The following is a 12,910-nucleotide window of genomic DNA, read 5'->3' as shown; positions in this document are numbered from 1 at the left end:
CAGAGCGCACATTTTCCATGAAGAGAGCTCACATTTCTGGTCTTCCAAACAGTCATCGATGTTTGTTCCTGAAACAAGAAGTCAGTGCATTGGTTGGATCGATTTAATACCAGTATGTGTTACTTTATATTGATCCAGCAAATTAAAGCTTCTGCGTCATGCAACAGGACAAGGAGAAGGTTTAGTCGGTTGGCCGAGCTAACAGTATACTTGCTTCAATAATGCACACCGACTTGTCCAATCACCAAAGAGAGTTTTTGATCACAAAGAACAAGGAGAATGGTGAGGAAGAAGCTGGCGTTGGCAGGCAGTGACTTGAAGGGAAGGTAGAGATTCCACAGATGTCTATGGATTTGTGTGTCTTTGTTTTGATGATATGGAAGACAGGCAATGGGGGACGCCATGGCCAGCAACAAGCCCTCCTCCAATCTATAGTTTGGCCATCAGTTCAGCCAGCATGTAAGAACAAAGAAGGAATAGATATATAACACATGATAAAAGGATATCAACAGAAAAAAAAATTAAAATTAAAATTGCATGACATAATATGCCCTATTATGAATCATCGTGAAGAGATACTTCAATCTAGCACAGCTCCTCGAATGCTTTGGGTGATATTTGGATTAGTATCTTCCCCATTCATACAGTCTGCAGACTAAATTTCAGTTCTGCTAAGTCACATTTCGATAGCCACTTAAACTATCTTTCAATTTGTGAACAAAGAAGCCTATGTTTTTCCCACAATAAAAAAAAAAGTAGCCTATGTTTCTAGCTCCTCGCATATTGTGGTTCGAAATATATAATTCTCATCTTCCAGCTCTTCGTGTAACAAACTAATAGATGGCATACTTGGTCTCTCACTTCCACACTCCTTGTTGTCTGACATCCTCCTTCCCTGGAAAATAAAGAAACTAATAATATCATGGGAAGCAACATGCGAGACCTCATGTTTGAGGTAAATGTTGTTTAGATAGAGAAGAGAGCTAAAGCAAGCTTTAGATGTATGAAAAAGAAGATGCATCATTGTGTTAACAAACCTTCTTAAGAGTATAGAAAAAATAATGGAATCCTTCCCCAAAGGTTTTCCAATCAACAGACCAGGTAAAACCTTGGCCTTCAAATAGTGGCCGTCTGAAGTGTGGCTGCAAGGAGTTGCAGAGCCAAGCAATATGAGAAAAGGCAAAAGGGAAATGCACAATCACAAGAGAATGTGCTGTTCGGTCCATTACCTGTCCAAATGAGATTGAAATAAAAGTGCCTTCTGGTTTCAGAACCTTGTGAACACCTTGAAGCATTTTCATCACCTTATCTACCGTTGCAGGCCGGGGTTTCCATGGATCACCACTGTCCACAAACAATACATCCTTTTAAAAGGATGTTACACATAATTACCATAGGAACATCAGATAGCAATGACAAAATCGATAGGCCATCTTATTACTCAATTAATCTTGAAGATACAAACTTTTCACTGTTCATTGCAATGCTCAAACCAAAGCTAGAACATAGAAATATTCCAGAAATGAGTATATAAAAAATTGGATGAAGATGCAAATCTAGTCTACAACTAGCAGGTAAAAAAATGGACCTAATAAAAGATTTGTATACAGTCCAACTGTTGGTGACAGTGAATTAATAGTGTTGTGCAGCTAGAAAATAAAAAAACCAAACAATTTAAAATGATCAACAGAGTTCTTGATCTAAAACCAATTAAAAAAATAATAGAGTTCTCAAACTAGTGAAAAAGTACCATGCCCTTGTATCACTAAAACCATTATATTTTCACAAAGAGTGCAATTCTCTTCTTCTAAAAGAGCTGCATGAAAAAGGGACAACCTTACAGTTATATGTGGTCATAAATTTTCTGTCATTTGCTTCATCATGGTATCCTTATATATACCATGCTTGAGGTGAGTATTGTTGGCCATAACCAGTTGTAACACAGAAGAAATTTACCTTCCATTTAGAACAAATTTCCAGTGCTACAGTACTATTAGGATTTACATAAATTTTCTTCATAAACAAAACCATCTGATCCCTTTGCTGCTAGAAATACAGAGGCTTTTATCACCTCATCCCAGTACAGCAATGTGACAGACTATGACCAATGTTGATGTCATAACTTCATATGCAAGGGATACTTTTGAATAGTACCTTCAAAGATAATGCTACTTTGCATCAATTAATTTAAACCAAGAACCTATAGATATGGTTATATAGTGAGTGAACCTAAAACACAAACTGTTTCTGTCGTGACGCTACAAAATTCACGGTCGTAAATTTCTTTGCGAAGAACTATATGACCTACTGGTGGCATTCAGGTACAGCACTATTGCTTCAAATCATCCATCGTTAACTCGCTAACACACAAGTGCATGGCAAATTCATGATCTCCATCACTAGAAAATTTAACTTATTGTAAAAGCAGAACATATGCGTGTAGACATGCTACGTCTAGAAACCTTAAGTTGTAACCTTTTCACATATCTCCCTCAACTTAACATATCTCAGTGACAAAGCAAGCATGTTCACTAAGGTACGAAATACCACCACTTAAACAGGCAGGAAAAAAAAGAGCAATAATGTTTCGCTCGCTAAGCAGATATCCTAATCCAGATACAATCTGGAGGTCCATAAGATGCACAACATCAATAGACATTGAAAGAACACAGTAGGCCTTTTACCATGGTGCCTTTCTCGATCACGACATCAAAGGATTCCCCACCAAAAGGCATGTCTAGCATGTCGGCCTGAACCACCTTGATGCCTGCAGAACAAGAAAACCAACCGCAACGATTAGGCCATCGACATCGACATTTCCACAAACACAACAAAATCAAGGTGAAATCAGCACCTTCAAGCCCAATGTCCCGCAAGCGGTTCTGCATCCTTTCGACAGCGACGGGGGAGATGTCGACGCAGGTGATGTCGGCAACGCCATCCCTGCGCAGCTCCTCGCAGAGCCGCGAGTTCCCGCACCCAATCTCCAGTACCTACCAACATTAAAAGGAAAAGGAAACACGCATTACTTTGGGCGCATGTATGATTCGGAACACAAGGAGAGACGAAACGAGAAATAACCGAGTGGGATGGGCTGAGGAAGGGGCGGAGGAGGTGTTGGAAGTGGGAGTAATCTTTGAACCACTCGTAGTGCTCTTCGGCGGCGAACCTCGCATCCCTTGTAGTAACAGCAACGATGCAAAGAGTTCTGAGAGGCGAGATGGAAAAACAGATAGTGGGATAGATTTAGTGAGCGGACCAGTAGTGGGGATCGAGATAGGCGGCGGCCGTGCGCGGGGCAACGTCCAAGGGGCTGTTGCTCTCCGTCTCTGATCTCACGTCGGCCATCGGACGCTTTGAGCCCTAACGATGCCGAACCCTGAACACATGGCAGCGTTCAACAAGAAATAGTGGGCTAAGCCCAGCCCAGAAAGTTAGATGTGTGCCAAAAATAATTGAACCGCCGTTGCCGGGGATCGAACCCGGGTCACCCGCGTGACAGGCGGGAATACTCACCACTATACTACAACGACTCAATTGACCTATGGGTCACTTGTATATCTATTATATTCTAATAATAGTATAAACATGTTTTTACTAATGCAGGGATGTATGTTAATTGTATCCACTGATGGAGATCTCACAGAAAACAGAGTAGAGGATGCATCTTTATGGCTGCAGGTGTTATGAATCAAGAGCAGTCCACATGGAGAAGAACTCAAGTGACCATGGACCATGGTTTCCTTCCAACATTGCCTGTGATATATCTAATAGATAGCATCAACATGTGTAGCTGCTCCAAAAGATTCTTAACTAAATTCAGCATGTCCACTTAGAACTAATCAATCCAAACAATTTTCAGTATTGCTGAACACAATCTCTAAATGGAAATTTAGAGAGGAAAAAAAAAAGCTTGAACCTGAAGGACTAGTAGAGGCTCATGGGGATGTCTACTCAAGTTACTAATGGAGAACTGAGTCAAATGGGGAGTGTGTATGGTGGAGAATGGTCTGGATAAAATTATTTTTCTAAAATATCAGCAATCACTGAAAATTGAGTAGGAATCACCCCTAAATATAATAGTACAAAACAAGCCTAATACCTTGTGCATTGAGCTCATAATAACTGACCTAACCTGAAACAGAAAAGACAGATGAACATGCTAAAAGAGCAGACAGATAACATGTATTATTGAACAGGGAGAGAGATACATAAATATGTCAGACCGAAGAATCAAATTCAGATGCAGCAACTACTTGTTAGTCACTTGTGTATGTAATAAAGATCGGCTACAGAATCCAACTGCTAAATCTTTTCAAATGGTATTGCATCCATACAAAACTAGTCTATGCTACTAGTCCAAGGAAAATCTACCAGTATAACAAGTTTACCTAACATGATAGATGCTCTGCAGAATCTTGTCTAGATTCAGGTAAATTTTCATGTGATGGTTTTTTAGATGGTTTGTTTAGATCTTGGTCGCTAGAAGGCAACAAAGGTCCGATGATCTTTCTTCTAACTGATGCTGCTTCCTTTAGTTTTCTTTTCCTTATTCTCTTTCTTTGAGCCCTTGTGAGCTTTTTTGATTCAACGTCACTTGTACAACCCAGTTCACTTCCATCATCATATTCATCCCCTGCAAGAATAATGAGCTCAACGAACAGAACATGATACCATTGTACAAATTGTAATCTTCCATTTATATATACCTTGATCCAAATCCAGAGCCATATCCCCGCAAACCATAGCAACAAGTTCCTCCTTGGTTAACTGCCATAGATCTTACAATTAGAATAACTTTGTAAGAAAAATGATTCAGAGATGAATGTGAAGATATATATACCTAGTTGTGTTGCCTAGTTGCAGAAACAAAAGACACTAATAAGCTGATGAATCAAGTTCCATAGACCATAAAAAAATATCACAACTCCAAGAAAATGTCCTAACAAATTTATGATTGGCATTTCAAATTAGGAAGATTAATAGAAGGGCCAAGAAAACCACAAAAGGAAGCCTTGTCGATACTGTATTCAATCTGCCTTTGTAAGACTGTGTTCAATCTACGGTATGCACCATTTAGTTCATAGATGGTATCTTGAAATGTTCACAATCACAGTGCTTACACTGCCTAACCAAGCACTTATGAATGAAATATCTCCAAAACTTATCCTTGCACAAAAATATTGTGAACCATCTATCATTATATGCTATTTCGAGATTCTCACTTCCACCACAGAGTGCTTTTGTCTAAGGCAATTTCGATGCTCTATCACAAGTCAGCATGCAGACAGCCAATATGTTACCATATGAGTCATTTTCTTTGTTCATATAATTTGAATAATAAGTAGACAGGTCTTCGTTACACATAAACTGCTGCAAGATGATTAAAACACAATATTCCATTTGCCCTAAACCCACAATATTCTGTGTAGATAGGTCTTCATCCTAAGCCTTTCTTCCTCAAACTCCTATAGCTGCATCCTTCAGTGATTAAAAATGGAAGACAAGTTAATTTTATGGCAGGTTTGGTTGCCAGGAAGTAAATAGACAAATGAAACTCAATCAAATGTGAATAGTTTTAGCCATTTGACTACTTGGAAGCATGAAACTTCGGAAGTTGAGTTTCTGGAATACTGGAACCTGATTGGCTAGAGCATTGAAAATCAAGTTCCAAAAACTCTAGGAAAAAGCACCACGGCTGCACTTTATGCACTTGAAAGATAAATCCAGAATAAACTGATTTGAAGTCAGTCTTAAAACTTTTCATGCCAATTGACCCTAATCTTATATGATGTCATGTAACTCTGCATACAATCTAACCTGGATCAAAATGGTCAACTCAAGTACACAGAATTTGTGCAAGCCACAGGAAACTTGACTTCCATATTTCACTGAGTCCACATTCAACAACTGAAGCCTTTGAAACACAGGTTATAAGAACCAGAGTTTCAACAATCCAAAAGCATGGGATCTAAGAATTGTTGTAGTTCTGAGTCATCATAACATTCAATGAACAAGCACGCAACGGTTACAAGATGCTGATCAAATAACTAAATATTTATAAGATTTTTTAGTAATAAAAATGTGTTATCTGCTAGCTTGTATTTACTTCAAGCTTCATCTTTTTCTATAAGCTTGATGGTAATTATTATTAAAAACATAGAAATGTACTCTGTTCCCTTTGGCCTATTTCAAATTTCCAATCCAACAATCCACTTATCAAATTAGCAGAAACATATTATTTATGGATATATTAATTGCTAGGTAGATAGGTTAATAAAATTCTGACACCCAAACTCCAAAAAAAATTGTTTCCCAGTCTCAAGATTCCACATTCTAATTATCCACGAATCAAACTACCCAGAAATCAATTCCGAGAAAGGTTCAAGATGCTCAGCTGAAGAGACATTTGTTGTCACTTCCCTTATTCTTTAATCGACCATGATAAATGGGGTTTTGCTAAACCATCCTAGTCAGAAAAAATAATCACAAATCTGCTTCTGCTAGCAAATCGACAGCAGCCTAAATAAGATTTATGTTAACAACACCTCAAATTAGAGACCGGTTAGGCACCGGGCATCCAAGTATTGAAGAAGAAAGAAGGGAAAGGAGGAGGGAAGGCGGAGAGATTACCTGAGGCGATGCGGGAGGCGGCGACCGCGGTGGCGAAGGCGGATGGTAGAGATTGAGGAGCGCCTGGTGAAACCTCTTCCGCTTCTCTCCTTTAGAGTCCTTCTCCATCGAATCGGTGGATTCTTCGAGATTCCTTTGCGACCCGCCCCAACGTATAGATCGCTAACTTAACCACGCTTCATTCCCTCCTTCGAAGCAGAGAGGTAAGGGAAAGGGGATAACCGTTCAAGGATTCGGAATCACGGCGACACAAGGAGGAGCGAGCCCCGGCGGACGACGTCGGCGGTGGAGGACAGCGAATCCGCTGCGTCAAGAAAGAGGGCGTCGTAAGGAGAGGCGTGAGGGGGTATTTATGTGGCAATGGGTTTATTAGTAAATACCCTTGCCGTATTTGCATGAAACCCCTCTACCGACACAGAATCTAATAGCAATGACGTCATATATATATATATATATATTATTTTTTTTGCCTTGAGGATGTCAACACATAACTTTTGAATTCAAATACTATAATAATTTAAACACATCATATCATAATCCGATTTGATGAGATAATTAATCCATCAGCTTTGTTATCCAAAATGCACAAACATATCATGATCCAATTTGATGAGATAACTAATCTATCAATATGCTTTTCAAAATACTTGAATCCAAGTTAACTGTAATAATACATTTAGATCTTTACAAGTCAACATATATCTATGAACCAATTGACGATAACATGAACTGCAATCCAGGTTAGGAAAGGAAGCACATAGCTTAACTTTCATCCCATGAGCTGCAATCACATTCCACACGACAACTCAGGTAAACAGAGGTTTGACAAGTATAGTACAACTCCCAACTGCCTTTGTCGAGGCTTTTGGGTTTCAAACTACCTCGTCGTTGTCCCAGTAATTCCTTAGCTGCGACATATGAAGAAGAAGCTCATCTCGACCAAGGCCAGTAACACTGCTAGTCATGATCCATGGTGGAGGCTCCTTGTAGTACTTACTGATAAGATCTTGGAAATGCTTGATGTTATCATCAGATCGCTTTCCTTTACCACCCTTTATCTTGTCACACTTGGTGAACACAAAAGTCATGCCAATCTAACATATAGAGGACAAGAGCAATGGAGTCGGTGATCATAGAAAATGAAAACAATGATGATAGGTAAAGATAGGAAACTAGGATAGGCTTACATTGTTACGGCCGAGCCAGTTAGCACAGTCAAGATCTATCTGCTGAGGTGGAATACTGGCATCAACAAGAAGCAAGACAGCAACCAAGGTATCACGGTTTAGAAAGTAACCCTTGGTAAATGAAGACCAATCTGTTCGAGCAGACTGAGAAGCATTTGCAAACCTATAAGCAAGAAGGCAGTTGCGAAATCAGCAGCTGAAATAAAAAGACTAATGCATGCAGATTTGAAACATTATAATCTGCTTAGAGGATGAGTAGGGTAGAGTTCAACATAGAACACCATCAGAAATTCATGTTTTATTTTGAATTGCTTTCCAAATAAGGCATTTCCAAGTCAACTACAGAAAATGATACCAACAGTCATAGAAAGAACAAAGAGTAAATGAAATTTTGTCTGTCCAAGAAGTTCATGCTTAAGACAAATACTCTCTTCAACACAAGTAACATGGCATCACAGTAATGTCCATTGGCCATTTAGATGCGGCACTCAAGTTCAATCTTTTGAACTGAAAGACAAGCCTTTGCTGAATATTTATCGGGACCAATTTACTTCTAGGTGACAAATTTGTCATAAAATCTTGTCAAAGATATTTCAAACAAATTAAATCAGAAGTGATACATTTATGTTCACAAATTATTAATATTACCACAACAAATTGAAAGAAAAACCTTTTGTGAATGTCATAGGCTTAGAAATCATGCCATTAATTAAATTAATTTGTCATGTCAAAGACTTGAAAAGAAAAAGGAGCTGCATTTGAATTGTTTGCAAACTTTAAAAGGCTAGGCTCTTTGCACCTAAAGCTGCATCTTGATCAGTGTAGAACCATCAAAAGCTAGGCTCTTTGCATCTATTGTGTATGCTAGTTAATTATCAATTTGTGCCATGCATAAACCTTAACCAAAAGTACTCCCAAAAATTTTGTAAAAAGTCTAATCCAATCCTCAAGCCATTACTAATTCATATTTGCAAAGATATTCAAGCAGAAAGATAGTTTTTCCTTTCTTGCTGACATTCAATCATTTTACACAGCATGTTTTTAGGTATATCAAGTCGTACACCAAAATGCATAGTAGCTTCTTTGAATTTTCATATTTGTTAGAGAATACATAGTGCAAAAAATTCAGTAAGGAATATAAATGACTTCATAGAGAACACATATATTTGATAGCAGAGCTCCCATCTATATCTGAAAAATTAGTTACTCATTAAAAGGAAGTGAACAACAATAAGTAAAAATATGTAACTAAGAAATAATATAGATCATTGCAGACAGCAGACTAATAATTTTCTAGTGAATTCTCAAATTTCACAAATTTTAAGATTATCTCAGAGGCATTTAAATAAAAACTGTCATCCATTTTGTATCAAACAAACACTAAGCTCATAAGAAATTTTCTGTGGGAAGATTATGTATGATTGTGAATGAGCATCAAATTCATTTCAATTAAGGATTTTAGAGAGCATATGTTCCAAAGAATTGTCTGACGGAGAAATAATATATTTATAAGCATAAGGAACTTAGTTGGCAAGACCAAAAATCAACGCAAGGTAACACGTAGAAGATTGTCAAAGAATCAAGTAATGACCATTTCGGCACACCTTTTTACACACATAATTTGCCAAGAAAGCATGACTCTGTTGCACAACCAGAATCTCATTGGGGAGTTTATAACATATCTATCTATAAGTTATAGCAGAAAGGAAAATCCTTGGTCATTACATGAATCAATCGCCAAGGAAACCAAGCAAACAGCTACCACACATAATATAGAGCGAAGGGAATGCGTACCCATAGCCGGGCAGATCGACGATGTACCAGCTTTTGTTGACCAGAAAGTGATTTATAAGTTGCGTCTTCCCTGCAGAAAGAAAGTTCACATAATATCCGCACTAACAATTGATTCCAAACTCAGGAGCTCGTAATGATACTAAAGCACAACCTTAGGCAAAAATCTTAGAGTTTGCAGCTTAGCGCAGACCCTCAGAGCAGCACAAGAAATGAACTTTTTAAGCGAGGAACAAGGACAAGAGCATAAGGGTCCGACCTGGCTTCTTGGAAGTGAGGGCGAACTCCTTCTTACGGACGAGGGCATTGATGAGGGAGGACTTGCCGACGTTGGACCTGCCGAGGATGGCGAACTCGGGGCGGTTATCCTTGGGGCAGTCGCGCGCCCGGGCGCTGCTTTTCACGAACTCCACCTGCTTGATCTGCGCGTGACCAGCGTAGGGCCCGACCACGATGTTGGAACCCGGTAGCAACATATCCGGCGTCACCTCCTCCCGCGCCACCCCCGGCGGCACGAAGAGTGCGGTCCTCACCAAGTCCGCGCCCGCCACATTGGGGGCGAAGGAGGGCTTGACGGGATGAGGTGAAGGAGGAGGAGGAGAAGAGCCGGTTCCAGGCCCCGTATGTGCGGCGAGGGAAAGCGGGCGGCGGAAGGAGACCGCGGCGAGAGACGGAGCGAGGGGAAGAGTGGAGAGCATGTGGAGGTTTAAGAGGCGATGCTGGCGGAGTATCATATCTGTTGGGGCTGGAAGCTGCGCTTTAGGTGTTTGCTGAAATAGCGAGTCCAATTCCACCACTCATCCATTTACAAATGCAGGCACGCGTCGTCTCATATATGTATTGAATTCAGACGTGCCTGGCTCATTGTTAGCTTTTACCGATGATATTGCAAATATAGTACAAAGGACTTGGGAAAACAATCATATATATATATATATATATATATATATATATATATATATATATATATATTATATACATAATTAAATTAATGGGTACGATAATTTTGTTGGAGTACATCGAATCCATCTCATAATTCATGATTTATTATTATTTTTCGGAATCTATACTCGTAATAGTCTTTTCATAGGTCTGAGGATCAATATCCTCAACATTCTTTCTTATGATATGTCTCACATATATCTCAAAATGATGAGGTACTTTACCGAACCTAGCCAGAACTTGTGTGCTAAGTATTTGAATATACTTGGGTTGTGAAATGGTATATGATTTAGGTTCTCCAATCTTGCTCAATTTTATCATGCTCCCACTATCTTCACCAACCAAGAATGTATTACAAAGATATGATTTAGGTCATTTTCAAGGAACATTGCCATCTTGGTTACAAAGATATTTTAATCCTCGTGGTGGTGATAGAAATAATACCCAATCATAAGTGTCATGTAAGCTAATCACGTGAGTGATGACATGTGATGTTTACGCATTAATTTTCGTACGATGACGAAACCTTTTTGTGAAAATCTGATATTTTTCTTTTTATTATTTCGTTGCACATGTGATATTTTCCTAATATTTCCCAACACTCTCTGTCAATGATCAAAAGAGACGAGAGAGCCTAAGCCTTATAAAAGTTTGTATTATGATAAATGAATAAACATCTACTATGCTCCAAATCTCATTTGAAAATTGAGCTACGAAGTTTATGAGCATTTATTCCTCCTCTTGAGCCCAAAGAGTGTTGTTGTTGAAGGCCGAGGGTATACGTTAAAGATCGACCAAATGTAGGGTTAACCAATGCTTTCCTTTTTAATTATTGGAACTCTCGTCATATTTACTCCGAACATTGATCATTTTGCTATAATTGAATCCACAATGAATTCTTCATTGAATCCGTTAATTGGGTCTCGGATTTATGCAAAGCAGAGTAAGAGTGGTATGGTTTATTGAATTTCATGGTCAAGGACCGAAGTACCCATTGAAATGTTGAAATTATTTCAAGTTTGGGAATCTCAACAGGTACTGAAGGCAGTGGTGCCAAGGACTATGACTGAGTTGGTGGCATCATCTATTAGATGAGTAAAAAATAGAGTGATGGGCCTATATCATACTTGTTAACGTTTATATTTACTAAGTGAGATTTAAAAATACCGGATAAGGAGATAACCCGAGGCTCTCAAAGGGGGTAAGTGACTCGGGTCATTGAATATGTACTAGTATTACATTGGAGTCGATATTGAGGTAGATGCACTAATGTGTGGAAAATGTAATTGTTACCCCCTTATTTGAAAGTACTATGAGTCAGGGGTAAAGCATATTTGCTTGAGCGTTCATTGAGAATATTGGAGGGTATATATTCTTGTGATATTGAGAGCTCTTTGTAATACCAAAAATGTTAGATGAAGATACCGTTAACGTTCAATTCAACCTGACGTAGTTCAAACCCAGATGCACAAAGTTATCTGAGATACCTTTGACGTAGATGCATCGAACTCCTTAAAGGGTCGTTTAAGATGTTATTTGTATAAAAAACTGATGTCAAGAGAGGTTTCCCAAGTTGATCCCTTCGACACCCAAGTTAGTAACTCAAGATAGATGAGTATAATCGTCAATAGTGAAAAGTGACTTTTTGACTATATTAAAAATAAGCTTTTATATTTGATAGCGAACAAATGATATATCATATGAAATATTTTTCGAGGAGATAGTCTTTTAACTATCTCTAATAAATTTAATTTGGTATTTTGTTCATGTAAACGATAATGATGGAAGATAACCCATAATCAAGTGTCTTGGACTGATGTTCGTCCCAACATATTAGTGGAGGATAACTTGTATCTCCTTCTTCCGATTTAGATGTCGATGACACATGTCAAATGATGATTGATCAATAATATCCTTTATATTAGTAATAAAATTAAAATTTTAATTCTTTATATCTCTAATAAATTACATGGATATTACATTTAATGGGATTTAAGATTAAAAACCTATCACTTTTTATTAAGATATTTATTAAAAAAACATAAAACACTATGCGAAAGAAAAGCACCAACACATTGGAACAAATGCAGACATTTGCTTTGATTGCCTTGGTTTCAATATAATTTTAGATATATTATCAAGTAATTAATTAACCTCAATTTATGTAGCACTCATCACATGTGAAATTTATATCTCAATTGAACTTGATATGACCTATACATTAGCATATGAATATATAAACACAAAGATTGAGTTAAAAAGATTAATTGTAATATTTTATTACATTAAACATGCTCAAACATGAATTCCAAACTTGTCACTTATGCAATAATGTATTAATTACTATGATGTCTTAA

The 12,910-nt window shown here is 38.1% G+C and overlaps 2 protein-coding genes and 1 non-coding gene across 4 annotated transcripts; all 3 read right to left on the bottom strand.

Moving 5' to 3' along the window:
- Positions 1-586: 586 nt before the first annotated feature.
- Positions 587-3,417, bottom strand: LOC135608514 (uncharacterized). Its single transcript, XM_065101478.1, has 7 exons — positions 3,260-3,417; positions 3,082-3,178; positions 2,855-2,993; positions 2,685-2,767; positions 1,230-1,364; positions 1,038-1,142; positions 587-895 (listed from the first exon to the last, which is right to left on the bottom strand). Exons 1-7 carry the CDS (start codon positions 3,346-3,348, stop codon positions 761-763), a joined length of 783 nt encoding a protein of 260 aa, XP_064957550.1. The 5' UTR covers positions 3,349-3,417; the 3' UTR covers positions 587-760.
- Positions 3,418-3,461: 44 nt separating this feature from the next.
- Positions 3,462-3,533, bottom strand: TRNAD-GUC (transfer RNA aspartic acid (anticodon GUC)). The gene has a single exon. It is a non-coding gene; the product is annotated as a tRNA-Asp (tRNA).
- A 711-nt stretch (positions 3,534-4,244) lies between these two features.
- LOC135608513 (GTP-binding protein At2g22870-like) lies at positions 4,245-10,446 on the bottom strand. 2 transcript variants are annotated; one of them, XM_065101477.1, is made up of 6 exons: positions 9,871-10,446; positions 9,615-9,684; positions 7,821-7,983; positions 6,634-7,727; positions 4,710-4,781; positions 4,245-4,636 (listed from the first exon to the last, which is right to left on the bottom strand). In XM_065101477.1, the coding sequence occupies exons 1-4, from the start codon at positions 10,343-10,345 to the stop codon at positions 7,506-7,508; spliced, it is 930 nt and encodes a 309-aa protein (XP_064957549.1). In that variant the 5' UTR covers positions 10,346-10,446; the 3' UTR covers positions 4,245-4,636; positions 4,710-4,781; positions 6,634-7,505. The 2 variants fall into 2 exon arrangements, with proteins under 2 accessions (XP_064957549.1, XP_064957548.1); XM_065101476.1 differs by having other exon boundaries at positions 4,710-4,770.
- Between the last annotated feature and the right edge of the window lie 2,464 nt (positions 10,447-12,910).

The sequence above is a fragment of the Musa acuminata genome, chromosome BXJ2-3 (genome assembly GCF_036884655.1).
Source record: "Musa acuminata AAA Group cultivar baxijiao chromosome BXJ2-3, Cavendish_Baxijiao_AAA, whole genome shotgun sequence".
Taxonomy (NCBI): domain Eukaryota; kingdom Viridiplantae; phylum Streptophyta; class Magnoliopsida; order Zingiberales; family Musaceae; genus Musa; species Musa acuminata.
This window is presented reverse-complemented; position numbering and strand designations above follow the sequence as displayed.

Coding starts and splice junctions, on each gene's coding strand:
- LOC135608514 (XM_065101478.1), bottom strand. CDS start 3,348: ATGGCCGACGTGAGATCAGAGACGGAGAGCAACAGCCCCTTGGACGTT. Junction 3,179..3,259: donor TATCTCGATCCCCACTACTG/GTCCGCTCACTA, acceptor TGTTACTACAAG/GGATGCGAGGTTCGCCGCCG. Junction 896..1,037: donor TTTTCTATACTCTTAAGAAG/GTTTGTTAACAC, acceptor TTTATTTTCCAG/GGAAGGAGGATGTCAGACAA.
- LOC135608513 (XM_065101477.1), bottom strand. CDS start 10,345: ATGATACTCCGCCAGCATCGCCTCTTAAACCTCCACATGCTCTCCACT. Junction 9,685..9,870: donor CCTCACTTCCAAGAAGCCAG/GTCGGACCCTTA, acceptor TTCTTTCTGCAG/GGAAGACGCAACTTATAAAT. Junction 7,728..7,820: donor ACTGGCTCGGCCGTAACAAT/GTAAGCCTATCC, acceptor TCTATATGTTAG/ATTGGCATGACTTTTGTGTT.